This window comes from Camelus bactrianus, chromosome 6 (genome assembly GCF_048773025.1).
Source record: "Camelus bactrianus isolate YW-2024 breed Bactrian camel chromosome 6, ASM4877302v1, whole genome shotgun sequence".
In the NCBI taxonomy this organism is placed as follows: domain Eukaryota; kingdom Metazoa; phylum Chordata; class Mammalia; order Artiodactyla; family Camelidae; genus Camelus; species Camelus bactrianus.
This window is the reverse complement of record NC_133544.1, coordinates 28,385,201-28,405,063: the sequence shown is the minus strand read 5'-3', so window position 1 is coordinate 28,405,063 and position 19,863 is coordinate 28,385,201. Positions and strand designations below refer to the sequence as shown.

The window sequence follows — 19,863 nt, the reverse complement described above, 5'->3', positions numbered from 1 at the left end:
GAAGTTTATGGAGGGAGTGAGGGGACCCTGATGGGATTGGGTTTGTCTGGCCTGGGACACAGTGTGGGACACGTGACTGGGTTGGCTTTCATGGGCCTCGTGTGGGACCCAATGGTCTCTGTTCTCCAATTTGTTTTCCTTGTCCTCTTCCCTTGCAGCCCCCAACCCTAGCTCACACAGCAGAATGGTAGACACTAGATCACATTAGGTTTTTAAAAACCTTGATACCTATTCCACATCCCAGATGTGGTTATTATTTCAGGCTCCCCAGGGGATGCCAGTGTTGGGTCCAAGTTGTAAATGACCTGCTGTCATAAGGGCTTCATCACTCTCATTGTTGGTTGCATCATTGGAATGTGGACTTTGGGCTTTTTGATGACCTGTTGAGTAAGGCTGAGAGCTACTGGTTTTGTCTTTTGCTACGAGCCTCTCTGTTTTCTCTTCTGGGTACAGGAATGTAACTCCTGACATCTGTTCTACCAAGTTTTCCGCCGAGCTGTTGTCTGGTGCCCAGTGTGATTGACTGAAGTCACAGCTGTAGTGGAAGGGTCTTGGATCACTATCAGTAGGAAGTGTTGGCTGGAGCTTGTCAAGTTTGTGCATCACTGAATAATAATGATGGCAGCTCTTTATTGAGTGTTACTTGGTTTTACGCCCATTCCTCTTTACTAGAACATTTTGAGGTAGTTATTAATACCCTCATTTATACTGGGAAACTGAGTTTCAGAGGGGTTGAATAACTATGTCAAGGTCACTGAGGATTCATACCCAGGCCTGCCTAATTTCAAGGCCTGTGCTCTTAACTTTTTTATGCTACAGAAGTGTCCTTGATGCGTGTGCCATTTACTTGCATTACCATTGTTATTCCAGACGGCCCCTCTGTAATGCTGTTGACCAATCAATCAAGCAAACACACAAAAAAATACCCTTTTGATTATGGAAATTTTCAAATATACAAAAAAGTAGAAATAATAGTATAATGAACTCCATGTACCCGTCACCCAACTTCAACAATGATTAACATGTGGCTAATCTGTTTTCTTCGTTACCCCATTTTCACGTCCCACCCTAAACTGGATTGCTTCAAGGCAAGTCCCAGACACAGTATTTTTCATGTCAGATATTCTGGAGCTCTGCTATGGCTTGGGATGTGAGCTGGTTGCTCTGGTGGATTCAAGAAATGCCCTGCCCTGTGCCTTCAAGGAGCTACTATGCAGAAAAGATATGAAAACATACGATGAAGTAGCTAGTATACAAGACCCCAGAGGTACAACTGGGTTATTTCAAATGTCCATTTACAAGTCAGTAATTTGGAATTACAAGTGATTTTATTGTTGAAAAAATATATACAAATTGAAAATTTCTGAACATAAAAAATGCCTGAAACAAAGAGAAAAGGCAAGTGACATATATTAGCAAAGTGACATATATTAACAAAAGGTTAATGTTAAGTAAAGAACTCTTAAAGATCCTGGTAGAAAGTGGGCAAGAGATCTCAGGTCACACAATAATAACAAATGCCCGATAAGTGACTCTGAATGATATTTTCCTTAGTAATTAAAGAAATACAAATAAACATAATGTTGTGTCATTTTACTCACCAGAATGTTAAAACTTAGAGAAGAGATAGTCAGGCTTGGGTAAAGGGGAAAGGCTACCCCCATATCGTACTTGAAAAAGTAAATTGGCCCTGGTATTTTATGGGCTGATTTTGCAACATGGGTCAGAATTCTTTAACTGTGCTCACGTCTTGAACCTTGAATTCTAAGAATTCATTCTGAAAAAATAATTAAAAATACATGCAAATATTTATCCACAAGGCTTTCCATCTGAGTTCTGCTTATCATAGCAAAAACTTGGAAACAACCTACATATCCGAAATAGAGAATTGCTTGAACAAATTATGACACAGCCCTACAGTGCAGCTAGTAAAATGACGTGTTGTGGGTGCTCATTTTACGTAGTATGTGTGTACACATGTGTGCTAGACACTTCATCCAATGAAAGAAAATATTTTTATTTTTTTCTAAATGGGAAAGTTACATACATTTTGTAAAAGAAAATTCTGACAATACGAAAGTGCATAGATAGAAAGGTAGAGCCACTGATTTCATCTCTTTGAAGTAGCAGCAAGGAAGCTTGTTTTCTTTGTGTACTTTTCATTATTGACAAAAAAGATATAATGTCATTGATCATTTTCTAATGCTTTCTTACACTGACTATATTGTGGACTTATTTCCAGGTTAATTACGTATAACTCTATCTCATTTTTTAAAGGGCTGCATTGTATTCCATTGTATGAATGTACTGTGAATTTTGGAAATTTGGGGATTAAACTTCTGGAAGTTGAATACTGGGTCAAAAAGACATGCACTTTTTAAGTCATTTGATGCATACTCCCAAATTGGCTTCCAGAGTGTTGAGCAATGGTGTGGTTGGTTAGTGGTTGTTACCAAATGCATTCCCAAGCCATTTAAATTTTTTATGTAGATGGATTGTAGTTCTAATAATACCATAGAATATAAAACACCATTTGTCATGTTATTGCTATGTGAAAAAGATATATTATGTGTCCCATCTTTAAGCCCCATGTTCCAGGAACAGATTTTTTCTTTCTTTCTTTCTTTTTTTAATTCTGGAACAGATTTCTTGATATAGCTTTGTCTGGCACAAACTCTTTCCCCAAGTTTACTCATTCTAATTACTGCTCCCCACACCAATGCATACATACATGCTTTTTTTATTTCCCGAGGTCTTTTTTTTTTGTAATTTCTTCTTGATGGTGCTTTTTTCAGAAGTTGGAAGTGCGAAGAGAAAGATGGCTTTTTGGCTAAGACAGTGGGCTCCCCTTGTCAGCATTTCTATAGCTCCTACTGTTGCGTTCCCTAAAACCTGGGAAGCCACAGCTTGTTTCCTGAGTGCTGGGGGCTGAGCTATGAAAGCAGGTCTTGAGGTTCCTTTTTAGCGCCTCCTCTCCCCGCCCCCACAGTACAGAACTGCCCGGCCTGAAGTCACCCCTGCGGGCAGACTAGCTTGACCTGGAAACGCCTGGCTTTACCATCTGGGTCTCTCTCTTCCAAGTTCCCAGCAAATACTGAAGGCATCGATGCTTTATGTCAGCTGTTGACCTGGGCTGATGAAACACTGGCGGGCTGGAGGTCATCAGAGGGGAAAGCATTGTCCCATCTTTGATGGGTTCAAGGGCTACATCTTTTTTTCTTAATGTGGAGCTATCTTACCTAGAGCCACAGTAGGCACCTCTCCTTAGATAGTGCAGAGGGCTCTGTAGGTAGGGTACTAAGAGCCTGGCTGCATCCATAGCTGGAGTGTTCCGAGCTTCTCCAGCCGTAATTTGTTCCTTAGGATGCTGCCAAATGCAGCCAATTCAGTGTTTTAGTGGATGGTGCCAACTTTTTTTTTTTTTAAAGCAGTCATGCTGTTAAAAATTTAAGCCCATCCTTTATGTGCAAATGGCATAATGGTCAGGAGAGCCAATGTTGGGTCAGTTGTTGTTTTCCTTTTTCCTTCTGTGTTTAGTGCTCAGTGAACATATTAGTGTTGCCATTTGAACATCTCCTGTGCCCGGGGCACCTGACTCCTTGTTGTACATATGTTTTTCATTGAATTGCTTTTGTTTCAAACAACAAGAGGTTGCATAGGATAATTTATATGAAATTATCACATACAGTGTAGCACAGAATTGCTGTTTAGCAAATGTTAGTTTTCTTCTTCTTTGGTCTCGGTTTGCTGAACTGTAAAATGGGAGAGCTAACTGAGCTATTCCAGAAGTTGGCAAACGGTGGCCTGTGGGCTGGCCCCTTGGTTTTGTTATTTAAAATAGTATCTCTATTAAGTTAGAATTGACATGACATAAAGTGTATCCTTTAAAATGTATGATTCAGTGGTTTTTAGTATATTTACAGAGTTGTGCAACCATCACCACTGTCTGATGCCAGAATATTTTCAACGCCCAAGAACAAATCCGGTACCCGCTGAGGATCCTGTAAAAGTAAATGTTTAATTTTGTAACTGATGGCAGGGACAGGGCCTGCTGCCCCCACGTGCAGGAAGGACTTGTCTAGCAAGTGACTCATCTAATCTCTTGCACATGGTGGGAGCCACCACTCTCATCTTTTCAGTGAGAGAGCTGGCACTCCCTGGGTCACCCACAGGTGCAGAGGAAGGCAGGATGAGGGTGGAGGGAGCATGCTTTATGCTCGAACACTGTGTCCATTGTGCTCTGTGGTGACTTGCCTACCCCAACCACTGCTCATTCCTCCTCTTCAACGGCCGAACGGCCACTGAGCATCCTCTCCCAGATGAGCTGGCATCATTTGTTTTGGAGCAAGTTGCAGGGTCTGGGTGCTCCCAGCTGGGCTCTGCCCTCCTGCTAGCCTTTGGTGAGTCTGCCACCTCAGTCTGTTGTGGAAATGAAAGGAGAAAGCTCTGGGCGGTATCTGCAGCTGCTCTTCTGCAAGGGGGTGTACTCTGGAGGGAGGAAAGGACTTCTCTGGCCTTCCTGCTGCTTATGAGAAAAAGGAAGCTCAGTGATGGAGGCTCCAATCACCCTGTCTGCTGTAACGACAGATAGTAACGACACCTATATCGCACTTACTGTGTGCCAGGGTGTTTTATGAGTACCTGTCATGTTAACTCGATCCTTACTCTGATCTATAAGTATCATCTCATTTTATACATGACGGAAGTGAACCACAGAGAAGCTGAGTAGCTTGCTGTGGGTCACACAGCTTGCAAGTGGCAGAGTCAGGATTCAAACCCAAGCCGTCTGCGCCAGGGTTCTCGGTCCTAACCACGACTCTGTGCTGCCTCCCCAAGGACACTGCCATCCTTTAAAGTGGTGTTGACAAACTAGAGCATGTCCAGGAGGATAGTTCATGTGAGAAGGCTGGGAAATAATGTCACGTGAGGAATATTCAAAGAAGCCAGCAATTGGTTTGGAGTTGAGAAAAACCAAAGGATGGGTGGTTTCGAAAGAGGTGACCAAAGGGATGCATGAGCGTATCTTCAAACCTTCGTCTGTGGATGACAAGAGCTTTTTACCGAATAGTCCCGCAGAGCCGACCTGGGATCGCTGAGTGAAGTATTTCATGACTCAGATTCTGACGCAGAATAGGGAAGAACTTTTTACAAGAGGAGCAACCCACAGATGGAGTGTTTTACTCAAAGACGATTTGACTTCCTATCCCGGGAAGTGGGCAAGTGGGGGCTGTGTGGGCATCCGGCAGGGCTGCTGTGAGGGGCGGGGAGAGCTGCTTCACCAGGAGAGAGGGTGCACTGATGACCTCTGGGAGAGAGCCTCCACCCTTCTCAGGATTTTATGAGGTGGTAGCTAATGTTCAGTCTGGTAGGCAGGCACACAGAAGGCCCACAGCAAACAGTTGTTCAGGAACCTTCCAGGCAGAGCCATTAATACACACACATTTAGGGCTATTGCCACTCCACTGCGGGTCCATATAACATGCTAGGAGATGACCTTGCGGGTTAGTCAACTAAACTCTTCGGCACAATTAACAGGATCAGATTTTCTTCCCTGTTAAAGCAGGGAAAGGTAAAAGGAACACAGGAGGGAGGTAGGAAGGGAGAAAAGTCTAATTAAAAGTGAAGTCCGATATGGGAAGCAAGAAGGAGCCGCCACTCCTGCAGGCCACCTTTGTCCCCTCGCTGGCCCTCTTTTCACAGTTGTGATCTGAACAAAGCTCCTACACACGGGGGACTTTTTTATTGGAGATTTTTAAAACACAGAAATGTATTTGATAACCCCCTTCACCCCCAAATGGAAATAGAAGTGAATGGACAAGAGGTGTTATATTTGCTGTTTACAAAACGTGGGCCCTTCTAGGTACCAAATAAGGGGGCAGGAGTCAGGAAAATAAAGTTCTTTGTGTCCTTGAAGCACTAACGCTCAGATTTTTAAAATTTCTTTATGTGTGTGTGAGGGGATTTGTGTTTGCGTTTCTTGAAAATTTTTTTTAAAAAAATGATCATCATATATTTGGAAAAGTGGTCCTAACACTGACAATTAGGTACTAGTTTATAAATTTTTCACCTTACTCCTGAGCAGCAGAAGTTCAACGTAGAGCAGATTTGTAGAATCACAGAATCTTTGCGTCAAAGGGGACCCCAGAGGTATGTGGTGTCTGATTCATCTTCATCTCTCTACCCCAGCCCTCCCTCCAGGGCTCAGATTCCACTTACAGTCTCTCACCAGGCGGTCAGCTATCTTCTGCTTGATTTTACCACCAAAGACAGGACGCTTATTAACACCAATGACAGCATGATGCATTTTGGGGCGATTTAGCTGGAAAGTCTCTGTGTTGCCTTGAGAGTTGTAATTTCCAACAGATGACCTGCATTCTAGCTATGGGACTTACAGCATCCACAGAAATCCCACTTGCTACAGAAGGATTTGAAAACAGACATCATTATGTCCTTGTGAAATCCTCTCTTAGAGCTGACAAATATTTCTTCTCGCCCTGGCAAAAATCCTTAGTTCTCTCCCTCATTCCCAAATCAGAGAGATTTATTAATGTCTCTCTTTCCTCCTGGCCTCTTTCTTCTCAATTCAGTTTGCCAAGGTCCCTCTTAGAGAAGGTCTTGAGAGGGTCTTAGAGAGGGTCCTTCCCCAAACTGGACACATTTCAGATGTGGTCATAAACAGCTTGGGGGAAGAATGGGCCTGTCTCTCATTCTAAACACACTACTGCTAACTAATATCATGTTGGCCGTCATGTTGCATCATTAAGTCCTAAAAAACATAGCCAACAATGACTCCCGTGTTTAGGAGGATTTGAAATAGAAGGATTACCTTCCTTCCTTGCATCCTCTCTATTAAATTCTGGAGGATGTGGTAAATACTCTAAAAGGAGAATCCCTTACTTCCCAGTAGACGGTCCTCCCTAGACCTGGCATAGGGCAGGAGACAATGTCTATGGCCAACAAGAATAGCAGTGCTTTGGAGCAATAACCTGCATACTCCCTGTGAAAGGGGAGGGGAAAAGGACGAAATCGGCTTGTGCTGAGTCCCTGCTCTATGCCTGGCATTATTTTAGATGCTTTATTTATCTTACCTCATTCTGTCTTCTCAATAACCTTTGAGGTAGGCACCATTAGCCTCTTTTCATAAATAGGCTCAGAGAGGTTAAATAACTTTGCCAAGGTCACACAACTTGTGGCAGAGATGATGTTTAAACCCAGGTCATTTTGCCTCCAAAGGCATATTTTTCCTTCTGCATCTTGTTGCTTCTCAGCCAAACCTGACTAGCAATGAGGAGGACGTTTGTGGGATAACCTCTTCCAAACTGAGGGAAAAACAGCTACTACTAGCCAGACCGAAAGGATTACACCATCCCTTCCTTCCCCCCCATTCTCCTCTCTGCGATCAAACTTCCTTCCATGTGTGAAATCACCCAGAAGATTTAATGCTGCAATCACTTGGTCCATGGATTAAAACACCTTATGTCATCAAAACAACTGGAACAGAAAAACTTTGGAGAGAAGTTTTGTTTCAAGGCTCCTTGCCCCCAAATTCCCACCCAGAAAAGTATTTGTTTCTTGAGTATTTCATGATAAATCCAGAAAGGATAGCGTGATGAAGCACCCTTTAAAACAGTGATTCTTGAAGTGTGGTCCCTGGTCCAGCAGCAGCAGCATCCCCTGGGAACTGGTTAGAAACGCGTATCCTCCAGCTGACCCCAGACCTAAGGAATCCAGAAACTCTGTGGGTGGGGCCCAGCAGGCAGTTTTCATAAACCCTCCAGGTGAATCTAATCGTTCACCCAATAAACAATGTTCTCCTGCAGCTTCTGATGGAGAGAGAGGTTCTAGGGAAACAAGTTGGCAACCTTAGATGGCCCGGGGACTCAGCCTTCCACATGTCCCCCTGGAAAAACACAATTTCTTAGAGGTCCTGTAGGGAATGCAGACAAAAGGGAAATGGAGCAGCTGAAAATGCTGCCCTTGGACAAAGTTATCGGGTGCACCAACAGCAAGATGCTTAACTTCCACTGTGTATTAGCTTAATCCAAGAACCGACTTACTGACTTAAAGCAACTGGCAGATTATAAGGAAAAAAAAAAAAAGATCTACTCCCACTGCCAAGGAGAGTTAGAGAAATAGCCACATGCCTCTGCTTTTAGTTTAACTTTCTCCCACTAGGAAATGTTCCTGTGTATGACAGTAGTCATTTTGTTACAAGTTTGGTAGTTGCTACTAAGAATGCTGAATCAAGCCTGTCCCTTTGCATATGGTTCACATTTTCTATTTTACAAAAGAAGCACAAAGAAAAGGGGTGGTGGACGGGGGATGAAGCCACAGGGTAGAAGGTGCTATGCTTTGGAGGGGATCCCTGTTGTCAATAAAGGTCTGAGGGAATTCAAGATGGATTTTTTTAACAGATAGAGCATGAGAAGGCATTACAGAAAAGGAGATGGGGATTTGCTAGAGAGAAATAATTTCAAGAAGAGGAAACCAAATGAAAGCCTGATGCCTGGATGGTAAGAAAGTACAACTGGGCAAAGCAGAGACATACAGCAAAGCCCTGCACTTCATGATAATGCCATAAAACAGACAAGCAAAACAAAACAAACAAAAAAACATGTTTCAGAGAACACTAGTACTACCATGGAATTCTCCCTGTGTTACCAAACTGAGCTCGGGTCTGCTTGCCCATGCACAGCAAAGCCAGTGTACCACCCCTGTGTTGTGATGAAGGGAAGTACAGTGTTTATTGCAGGGTGCCAAGCGAGGAGAACAGGCATCTCATGCTCAAAAAACCTGAACTACCTGATAGCTTCCAGGGAAGGGTTTTAAAGGCAACATTTGGGGTGACAGCTGTTGCTTGTAGACTTTCTTTTGATTGGTTGGTGGTGAGGTAATAGGGTAATGTTTTGGTAATTTTAATCATCAACTTTCTGGTTCCAACCAGCCTGGGGTCCACATGCTTGTGGTCAGCATGTTGTTAACATCTTCCACCTGGGTAGGCGTCTTAGTTTCTGCAGAACAACTTAAAGATATGTGTCAGATTGTTATATTTACCCCTTGAGGCGGAACTGGGACTCTGTTTTATCACTGACTATTGTTTAAGCTATTGTTACTTTTCTTGCTTGACTCCTTTTCCTTTGTTTCTGCATTCCCTCACTTCCCTAATTAGTTATTGCTTGAGTCTGCTCTTTGGAACTCAGGGAAGGCCTAGGAGACTAAAGCCTTTTTCTACAAACAAGAAATGGGCTTTGGTACCTGAGAGGGCCCCACAGGGTCCTGGTTGGTTTCAGTTCCCTCTTTTCTTTGATTCTCCTCAATCCTGAGGGGGAAAGGGGCCAGAAAGAAAGGGGATAATATTTTAGACAGAGAGGTTAACCATAAACTTAGCAAGGGAACTCAGTTCTAGGGGGATTTGGTTTCACCCACATGAAGTTAAGGGAAGGCCCCACAATTAAATAAGTTGAAGAATTACTGTAAATGATATCTTCCTCTTAAAGCTGAATCATGAACCGATTTAAGGCTTTGAGAAGTCTTGCAGTCAAGAAATCTTTTAATTTTATTTGACCCAATATTTCCGAAGTCATTTGGCTAGAGGATCCCTTCATCCCCAATAATTCCTAGTCACGCCCCACAGGACACCAGCAGTATTCATCTCTCTGTCAAAGGGGAGGACGTAAAGGTGTGAATATCAGTGTCACACTCCAGGGGAAGGGAGGAAAGTGGGCACACGCAGGGGAGACCGGTCTCCTAGGGAGGCAGGGGCCCTTGGTAGGAAGGCCGGCAAAAGTCCAACGACAGTGAAGCTACTTTGGGATTCAAAGTCCGACCCTGGCCAGAGATGCCCTCGAAGAACAGCCCACGGAAAGCGGGCTGGCCGGGGGACACAGCAGAAGCCTTCGCTCGGTCGTCCAAATGACTCCAGAAATAGCCTCTCACTCCAACTGGAACAAAAGACTCTTGATTTGAATATTTATCCCATTTCCTCCCCCATGCCCCCCAAAAGAATGACAAGACACAAAGACATCTGGCCAGTTCCCTCAGACACCAGCACTGGGAACCCTGCCTTTCTCCACCTCCCTTCCAGGTCTGGGGGATCTCCATCTGCCAGGGCTAGATACTGGCCATCACGCTATCCTCATCTCTGGGCTTCGGTTGCCTCATTTGTAAAATGTTCGAGTTAGCCTGGTGATCTCCAAGGTTTTCTCCAGCTCTGTCAATTCTGAAATTTTATGAGAGCTTGGGGATCGGGATGTGAATTCCGGTGCTTTTATGAACTAGCTGTGACATTTGAACAAACAGCCGCTGCTCCCCGTACGAGCTCTCCTATGAAAGACTTGCACGCTGGGTGAGTCAGAGGCCCAAGTGAGACAACGCATCGGTCGGTCGTGGTGGTGACTGAGAAGTCGTTGTAAAGGTAGAGGCAGTATTTTCCATCTTGGGTGTGGCGCCTGAGAGATCCTTGTCTCTATGTGTGTTCCATTGTTGCCTTTGCTTTTCTCATGCTTTCCTCCCATTCAGGGCTCCGTTGGCTTTACCCTGTGAGCTGGTGTTTGCTCCATTCATCTCTACTCGTCAGTCACTCAACTGCACTTGTTGGGACTGCTGGCCTCCCACATTCTTCCAGGTGTCCACAAGTTGGTCTCAGGCTGAAGAGTAGCAGGCTTAAAATAATTTCAGATTTGTCTCAATTTGGACAGAGGTTGACCTGAAATACACCACTGGGCTGTTTATGCAAAGGGCTTCTTGCCAAATATATTTAAAAGTATGAGTCAGAGATGAAATTTACCTACCTAAGAACACATTGTTTTCAAGCACCTTTAGGAGTACCACTCATATCCAACAGTATAGTTACAATATAAGCAGAGAGTAACGTCACTTAGTTTGATGTAAAAACACTTTATTTGTTAAGGAAGACCCATCAGTTGACATTTCAGCCTTCCCAGGATGCTCCAGAATAGGAGCAAATAGGGATAGAAGCAAACTCCATGGTTTGTATCTGTACCTTTATGGCTAGAACAACTCTGAGGTGTGAAAAGTACACTAGAGGCTAGATACTAGAAATGGCCAGTTACCTCATCAGTTCCTCTTGGCCCATGCTTTTCTCATAGATTAAGTCTAAGAGTTGATTAATTTGAGGCTGGTGTGTATGGAGGAGGTAGAACAAAGGAGATTACTTACTGATTTAAAAGAATAAATATGTTTACAAGGGAGGAAGTGAAACGAGGTAGAATTTACCTCTTGATCATGTGTGTGTGTGTGTATATATACATTTACCATCAATTCTGTAGAATTTACATACTGATTGCTTTTGACAAGAAACCTTACTTCTCTCCTCTGAGAATACTGGAACTGTTTCTATAGGAAAGCAAACTTCCCCTTCCTCTACTCAAACTTTTTCACATTTTTGCTGATTTCAGATTGCCCCTTCCCTTGGGGCTGGTCAGAATAGAATGTTCTTTGGTTTCCATCAGGGAATCTGACTGGGCTTTTCTTGAGTGTACACATAGTTGGCTAAAAAGTAACATGATGATAATAAAAATAAATAGCTCAGTGTAACTGGGCACTTACCATGTGAGCTAAGTGTTTTATTTACATTATCTAGTTTAATCCTCCCAGCGACCAAGTGAGGTAGGTATTGTTATCTTCCTCTTTTTAAATAGACACGGACAGTCTGAGGCTTGGTTTGACTATGAACCTTTCCGAGGCTGCAGAGGGTTGGCAAGTTCAGTGGATAACTTCAGTGAAGTGGCAGAGGTGGGCTTAAGGTTTAAGGAAGGCAGGCTATAGTCTGGCTCCATGATCACTGCCTTCCGTCCCCATGTAACTTCTTTTTCTTCAGGAAGACGTCTTGAAAACTCCCCAAGACGACTTACAAACAACCTCCCGATTGAGAACCCTGGGTCGATTCACTCAGGGCTCCTTTGGCAAAGAGAAGTGACCTCACTGGGCACTGCCTATGGTCCTGCAGGCTGAGACCCTGCCCAGCTCCTCTGCATCTTCTTTCGCTCACTGCTGTTCCCTCCCCTGGAACACACCTGGGGCAGGTGTGCCAATAACCATGTATTCCAGGCCTCAGAGGAACATGGCAGCAATTCCTCATTCGATTCTAGTTATAAAACTTGAAAGGACTTGGAAGCAGCTTTCAGCCTGAGGATTTTGTAATCCAGACTCTACTCCTTGGAGCCTGGACTGAGGAAAATGCCCAGGGCCTTGGGGAGAAAGGAGCTGTTTGGGCCTGTGGGCCTGGCTCGGGGCTGGGAGGCAGCGTCCGCATGCCCATGTGGATACAATGGGCGCTCTCAGTGAGTGTGTGGCCCTGGGGACCTTCTGAGCCCTGAGGTCCGATTATATCCCCTGAAATAAAGCTTTGGGCTCAGTCTCTTACTCATGCTGGTGGTTCTATCCCCAGCAGACTCAGCTGGGACTCTGCATGCCCAGGAGAAGGGAGCGCCCCATGTAGCCTTCTCCACAGCCCTCAGCGCTGGACTTGGTGGGTACCATCCTCATGGAAAAGAAGGCTGGCCTTGGCCACGGGAGCCAAGGGGCCTGGGAGTGAGTCAGTGCGGCCACCCGGCCCGGGGACAGGTTCCTCAGAGGGGATTATTGGCCAAGGAGGAGGAAGCAGCCAGCCAGGCCCCATTAAAATGCTGCCCCTGGCAAGGAGACATCTCTCAGAGCTATCCCCTGCGGGCCGGACAGGATCTGAAGGAGTGAACTCCAAGTTTCCAGCAGCGCTTCCCACCGGAGCCTCCGGAGGTTACCAGGGGAGCTCTGGCCGGCAGGGAAGCCAGCTTGCCAGGTGTTTCTGACATAGCTGAGAGCAATCATTGCCACAGCCCCCCTGCATCCGGCCACCACCCTGTGCTGGGCACCGGACTCACACTGTTTTCCTTGCCAGAGCCCTCCAGGTTTGGCGTTGTTACCCCCAGTTTACAGAAAGGACTCAAAGAACTAAGTACCAGGCTACTTTGTAACTGGCTGGATCAGGATTCAAACGCAGGTCTGTCTGGGTTCTTTCCATCTCACCCTTAGTCTTCCTCAGAAAGTAGCACTAACCCAACTTAGGACTGATCTTGGGTGACCATCTCGGGTAACAACCATGGTCATGGGGTTTATGGACCGTCTCCATGAGATGAAGTGGGGGTGGAACGTGGTCCCAGGGTAAAGGCATTGAATTCAGTTTCCTTGCACAGAGAGCAGAGGTAAATGCCTCATTTATACACAGTCGTCACACTAGTAGGGACAAGATGCCCTCCATCTTGTTTTTATCCTGATTCTGTGGGGAGGTCTGTAATGAAACAACTAGTTTCAGGGAAACTATGGTATTTGCTACCCACACAAGAGCAGAAGCTGTTTCTGTAGCTTTTCTGCCTTACCGATAACTTCTGGGTTTTAATCAGGCTGTCAGATCTCTCCTTTACCAATGTAGCGCTTGTATACCTCACCTCTCAATTTGTATGCTGTCACTGTCTATCCTCAATTCTAATATGTCCTTGATCCCAAGAGGCACCTTTTTTTTCTCACTTCAATGTCTGTGCAACTGGCACACATTTTGTAATTGAGGTCTATATTTAATCTGGTGGAGCTGTTTAAATTGATGGTACATTTTTAGAATGGATGGAGACCAGGAATTCTGGAAATATGATAATTCATGCATTTGTTCAACTCGTCAAATGCCTACAATAAATGTCAGGCATTATGCTAGATGCTTGGAATATAGAAGTAGCCAGTACGCAGTCCCTTGCCTTAGGGAGGTCACAGTCTAGACAGATCAACAGTTAAGCTCATTGGAACAAGGGCTTTGAATTTGGGGAAGCAGGGTGTGTGGAGGGCCAGAGGAAGGCGGGAAAGGAGGCAGGGAGGCTGGAACCACTTTAAGAAGAAAGTATATCATGAAGGAGGTAGGAATACAAAAGAGTTGGGAGTGGGTTGGGTTGGGTTGGGGAATGGTATTCTGGACATACTGACTAGTTGGAGCAAACAAAGGTTCAGAACCGTGAGACAGTAGGATGTGTTCCTGAGCCTCAAAGGGTTCCTTGTGGCCAGAATGGAGGGGGTGTGGGGAGACCTGGGATGAAACAAGGCTGCAGGGATAGGCAGGGGGCAGATCATGGGGGACCTCAAGCTCACACAAATCAGTGTAATCTCTCTCCTGAGTCTGATGGCGAGCCATTGAGGGGTTTTAAGCAGGGGAGTGATGTCCCAATTTGTGTTTAGGAACTCCGTGTAGAAAGTGGGTGGAAAGAGGATGGTGGGGGTCGGGGGTGGAGGAGGTGGACAGAGTGATAGCTATTGAAAGGGAAAGAAGTGGGGAGGGGATAGCTGAGCGGTAGAGTGCAAACTAAGCATGAGGTCCTGGGCTCAACCCTTAGTACCTCTGTTAAATAAACAAATAAATAAACCTAATACCGTCCGCCCAACCAAAGCAAAACAAGAGGAAAAAAAAAAAAGGAGAAAGAAGAATGAAGCAGAAAGCCTCGTTTTTATTTCCTAGTCCCAAGCAGCATGGGTGGGCCTGATCATGGAGGCTTGAGGAAGATCACACGGTGGTGACAGGGCATCTAGAACTAGAACCTGCAGGCAGAAGGGACCTTGTTCTGACCTTCACCCCATCCCATGTGCCCTTGTCTCAGGAGAGCCACGTGAGCAATAGGCAGGCTGACTGTATGAACAGATGGATGCTGGGAAAAGCCAGAAAAAGAAAAGCTTTCCACTTGTCTCTGCTCATTAAAGAAGGGTCATATCCACCGACCGCGGTGACACTTCAGCTTATACTTGCCACATTCGTTCACCAATCAGAACTTCTTACAAATGGATGGGATCCGCAGTGGACCAAGTGTGCTTAAGTGCTGTAGGAGATAAGCACTAACTGTCATGAGGAAACAGGAGATAAATTGCTGCGGCTGTGCCCGAGAGTCAGACGGAAAGCACAATCGATGTTGTGGAGCGGTCCACGACCAGAGCTACCCAGGGGAGGGATGCTGGGCTGAGAGGAGGAGGGACCTCCTCCGCCACGCTGGGGATGCTTTGAAAGGGTTGGGAGGTGACTGTTGGTACAGTGACCCAAGACTTAACGGTTCTTTTCCCCTTCCACTTCCCTGAACAGGTGCAGTGCCATACTTACACGGGGTACTGCTGGTGTGTCACCCCAGACGGGAAGCCCATCAGTGGCTCTTCTGTGCAGAATAAAACTCCTGTATGTTCAGGTACCGTAGGGAGGGGTGGGAAGAAAGAAAAGGGTTGGAGAGAGACCTCTTGGCTGGTCTCTGGCATCTTGTGGGGGAACCTTTGAAAGATTGGCGGTGGTTAGGAGCCCACTTCCAGGACAGGGAGGACTCTACCCAGACACACTTGCTCTGTAGTCAGCGGGGTGATAGCATCAGGATATGACTGTGTTAGGTGTTTATTCTGTGTTTAGGTTTCTGGCTCAGTGCTCTTTACCCAAGTGTCGGCTGTAACCTCTAGAGCACAGCTTGTACGTTTTTAGCTTGTGCGCTCTGATTGCTGGTGGCCCTGGGAGCAGTTTATTGAGATGGATTTCAAGACTGCATGGGAGTTCAACATTGAAGGCTGTGATAATCAATTAGTGATGTCTATCATGGCGTAGGAGAGAAGAGGGGTGGCCCCTGTGCCGTGTGTTTGCCATCCCTGAACGATGTAATGTCTAGTGATGAAAAGCATTCATGACAGTGGCCCTCGAGTCCGGCTGTCCTCTGCAGTACCTGGGGAATTAAAAAGAACCCAGGTGTTGAAGGCTTCTTATGTCGTCTGAGCCGGTAGGTCTGGAGTGAGACTTGGAGTCCACGTGTTTATGAAGCTTCACAGACGGTTCTGATGATTAGACAAGTCAGGGAACCACAGCTTCGTAGTAACCCTCTGGGTTAGTAAAATATTACTAGCTCATAGCAAAATCAAGCCCTTTCTATTTTCAATTTTATAGGCATAGAGAAAATTTGTTCTTAGGTCAGTTTCATGGGATTGTGCACTATGAATTTACATTGTGAAGCCCCATGCCTCCCACTTCTATTCAGATGGTGAGGGATTTGGGAATTACTCCCTTAATTTACTCTGCAGCTCAGCCCGCATTTAAAAAAACAACAACAACAACAACAAAAAACCAAAACCAGCCTATCCCACCTACTAGCTGTTTCATATTTCTCTGTAATCTGTGTCTATGAGATTTTCTTCATTTACTTATGTTTAATTTTTAAGTGCAGGCAAAATACAAAACATTATTCTAAAACCTATGGGAAATTCAGAAGGCTCACGGTCCTGCTATCCTAGCATTTTTTTCTTTTTCACTAAACTTACTCATTTTTCAACCAGCCCTGCTATCTGCTGTATAAGGGGGAAAGTAAGTGGGAAGGGCAGTCAGTATCTACATTAGGAAACCAGAGTTTGCAGGCAAAAAAGGAAAGTTTACTTTATTTGTGGCTTACATGGAAACTGGAAACCTTAATTGGGGTTGGTGTGGGGAGGAGCAGGAATGAGCCTTCCTTGCAAATGACCTGGAAAGTTTCATTTGAAGCAAACAAATGTGCTAGAAACAAGTCATGCAGGGTAATACAATTGGATTCTCACAAACTAGTATATGGAGAAGGGTGTGGATTGGGACAGATTTCTTCTCCTTTGCTGCAGGGACGGCCACAGATGCCCTTCTGTGGCTGCGCTGGCTCTGCCCTGCAGTGGGGGTTGGTCTTTGTGGAGGAGGCAGGTGCAACAGGGTCGGGACCCTCGGATGGGTCCACGTGGTCTCCTAGCACAAAGAGGGCCAAGCGCTTGGCCAAACCCACACGCTACCCCCTCCTCGAGGAACAGGCTGCATCTAGAAAATTGCTTCCATGCCTCAGACGAATTTGGCCCATTCAGGACAATTGGGCCAACAATTTTCTACTTAATGCAGATGGAAAATCGCCGATTTCCTGCCCTAACCAGCAAGGACTGTCAATCATTGCATTCACAGCGAGAGGGGTTTTCTTTTCAGTTGGCCCTCCTGACTGGATATGGCTCAGAACATGGAGCTGGTGGGAAGTGGAGGTGAGGGGCAGTCACTGGAATGTTCAACAGAGGAGTTATGTGGATGTGGAATTTTGTAAAAATCTGGTCCAGTCTATTGCCAGGAAGCCTGGAAATCATGGTTCATCTCAACAGTGCTGTGGTATCAGTGACATTGATGTTAAACAAACCCCACTCACGTGTATGTATGTCCTCACTTTGTATATAATGTTCCTAGATGTGTATACAGTGTGTATATATACATAACCATATGCTCATAACATTAGGCTTTACCAACTCTTTGAAAGAAACCAACCACGATGCATTCTGAACGTCTGTGTTTTTGTTTCCCCTCTCACCCAAGGTTCAGTCACCGATAAGCCCTTGAGCCAGGGTAACTCAGGAAGGAAAGGTGAGTAGAGTTTCACGCTTTATCTAAATGTTTGCTTCTAAAGCCAGTCCAAGCAGGCGTTCTTAGACAAGATGGAAGGAGCCTGGGGTGAACACTTAAAATGCCCCGCAGAAATCCCCATTTTTATTTTGTGTTTCCTCCCAGAAGCATCGGAGGTAAGTAAGGCTCAAACCATGGTGGGGGCCAAGCTCCCAGAATTTCTGAGAGAGGTGGGCGAGTGCAGTGCACAGGGCTGGCAGGGACCCCGAGACTCCTGGCTCCTGGGAATTTTGGTCAATCAACTACCAGTGTAGCCAGTATTAAACAGAAATGGACAATGGAGGCAGGCAGGCCCCAGCCTGCCCTGACTCTTATTTTGGAATCCCATCTGAGCATTTTTTTTTCTGATTCTTCTTGATGATTGTTCCAGCACATCCAGAGTCTCTTCGCTGAGAGTAGGATGCTTCATGGGCATGCAACCTGGGCAGCCGTTGTCTCGAAATTCTTAATTATTTTGCCTTTGAGCTTGCATTTTGTAAGTCCAGTTCAATGGGACGATGAAGTGTGTGTGCAGGCAGAAGAGACACGTGTGCCATGTGTACCTGCTGCAGCCTCATTTGTAGATGGCTTCGGTAATGCAGGCTATGGGGCTTCCATAGTACCCTAGAAAGTTTATTTTTTGTTACCTAAAACAGCATTAAATAGCAAATTAAAACACACTATGACACGTCAAGAGAGAGACCGTAGAAGAGAGGATAAGACTACATTTTAGTGACTTTCATGGCCCCCCCCCTTTTTTTCTTGCTTTTTGAACAAAAGGCTTTGCGTTTTCATTTTACACTGGGCCTTACAAATTATACAGCCGGCCCCGACTGGGGCATGTGTCTGAGCACTGTTTAGTGCATCAGCCAACATGAGAAATAGGTCCCTGGGATATGCTGGTCATACTTTCCAGTGTGGGAGACACTAAGAGTCACCACCTCTTGCCTCCAGGACAGCATACACGCAGAGACCTGGTAGCCATGTGGGAAACAGGTACAGCAGTTTTATTGCACGTGCAAGGACTCCAGAACCCCTGTTTTGGGTTCTCGGGTAAAACTCAGACAGGAGATCTTGGCTGAGTTTGAGGCTTTCCACCTAAATCTGGGCCTTGGGAACTTCATGCTCATAGAATCCATGTGGAGAGTTGGGCCTGCAAGGATCAGCATGAGGCACATAGGCAAGGCCCTGGACCTTGTCCCAGGTGCTTATCCCGTGGGGACCAGAAGAGGAGGCAATGTCCCCCTGCCTGAAAGCAGGAGATGAGAGTCTGGAGAACCTGCTGTCCCTGAATGCAGGTGCTCCAAGAAGATGTTGAAGTGGAGCTTGGTGATACCACCACCCACTAGAAACCATGGACCAAGGGACCCGATGAGCTGCTACCCTTCTGGTGAGGAGGAACGAGTAAGTGGGCAAAAAGAAGGGAGCAGGTGCCTTTCCAGGTCCTTCCCAGCACAGGGGCACCGGGGGAGACAGCCATCCGTGTTGGCAGCTCCCTTCTAGGTGGGAAGGTAGGAAAGAGGATGGACGTTTCTTTCTGCAAAGACCTGAGATCATCAACACTGAGGGTGGTGTGGATCTGCCTACAATTTACTGGGGTTGGAAAAGGGAGCTGCCTTCAGTTTTGCTTGTTGCAATTAACATCTTCAGGAGCATCGCCTTTATTCCTGGGCATGAGGTCTTGGTGGTAGAAAAAAAAAAAATGAGCAATCATGCAAAACAGACCATCCAGACTTTCTCTAGCAAAGGGGGTACACGATGCTGAATGAGGCGCCTGAACCAAGAAAGGCCAACCAGGTGTTCTGGTTCTTAAACTGTACGGAGGAGTTCTTTCCAGGTTATTGTGGCTTTGAAACCTGTGGGTAACAATAAGAGACCTGTGGTCATGGCGGGCTCTTGCTGACCCAGCTAGAAGAGGGCAGGCGAACCTGATTCCTCCAGGGAGAATTCAGGGAACAAGGGGGTAGAGTCTGAAGCCTCATCTCAGGGGGACAAGTTGCCGCCATCAGTTCTCAGCTCCTTGCTTCTGCACCCCGGGGGGTTCCTCCCTCCCAGGTGGGAGGCCTGGCAGGGGGTGGGGGTCGGGGAGATGTGACAGCTCACTTGCCCCTGGACACTTGACTTTTGCCCAGTGGCCTCTCTCTGCTTGTACTTTGGAGGATCTGCAGAGGTGTTGATCCTCTTCTCTTTGTCTGCCGTGAGCAGGGCAGTGGAAAGCAGGTTTGGGCCACCTGTAGCCACCTGAAGCCACACCTGTCCAGGAAGCTGGAGTTTGAATGGGGACAGGGTGCGAGAGGGCATTTGTAATATCCTGTGTCAGCCCGCCGAGGTCCCTCTCTCAGCTGCTACTTAAGAATGGAATGTGCTCCGGAGGGCAGCAGGTGGGAGGACACAAAGGCCCCTTGTCTGAGCTTGTGCCCACACGTGGGGTCTCCTAG

At 46.0% G+C, this 19,863-nt stretch overlaps 1 protein-coding gene across 3 annotated transcripts in view; it reads left to right on the top strand.

The window, feature by feature from the left end:
• The window catches only part of SMOC1 (SPARC related modular calcium binding 1), a 135,112-nt gene that overhangs the window by 66,921 nt on the left and 48,328 nt on the right, over nucleotides 1-19,863 (top strand). For all 3 annotated transcript variants that reach the window (XM_045522162.2, XM_045522161.2, XM_045522160.2), the window contains exons 4-5: nucleotides 15,107-15,206; nucleotides 17,360-17,407. In XM_045522162.2, the coding sequence (XP_045378118.2) occupies nucleotides 15,107-15,206; nucleotides 17,360-17,407 (148 nt within the window). The remainder of the gene's footprint in view (nucleotides 1-15,106; nucleotides 15,207-17,359; nucleotides 17,408-19,863) is intronic.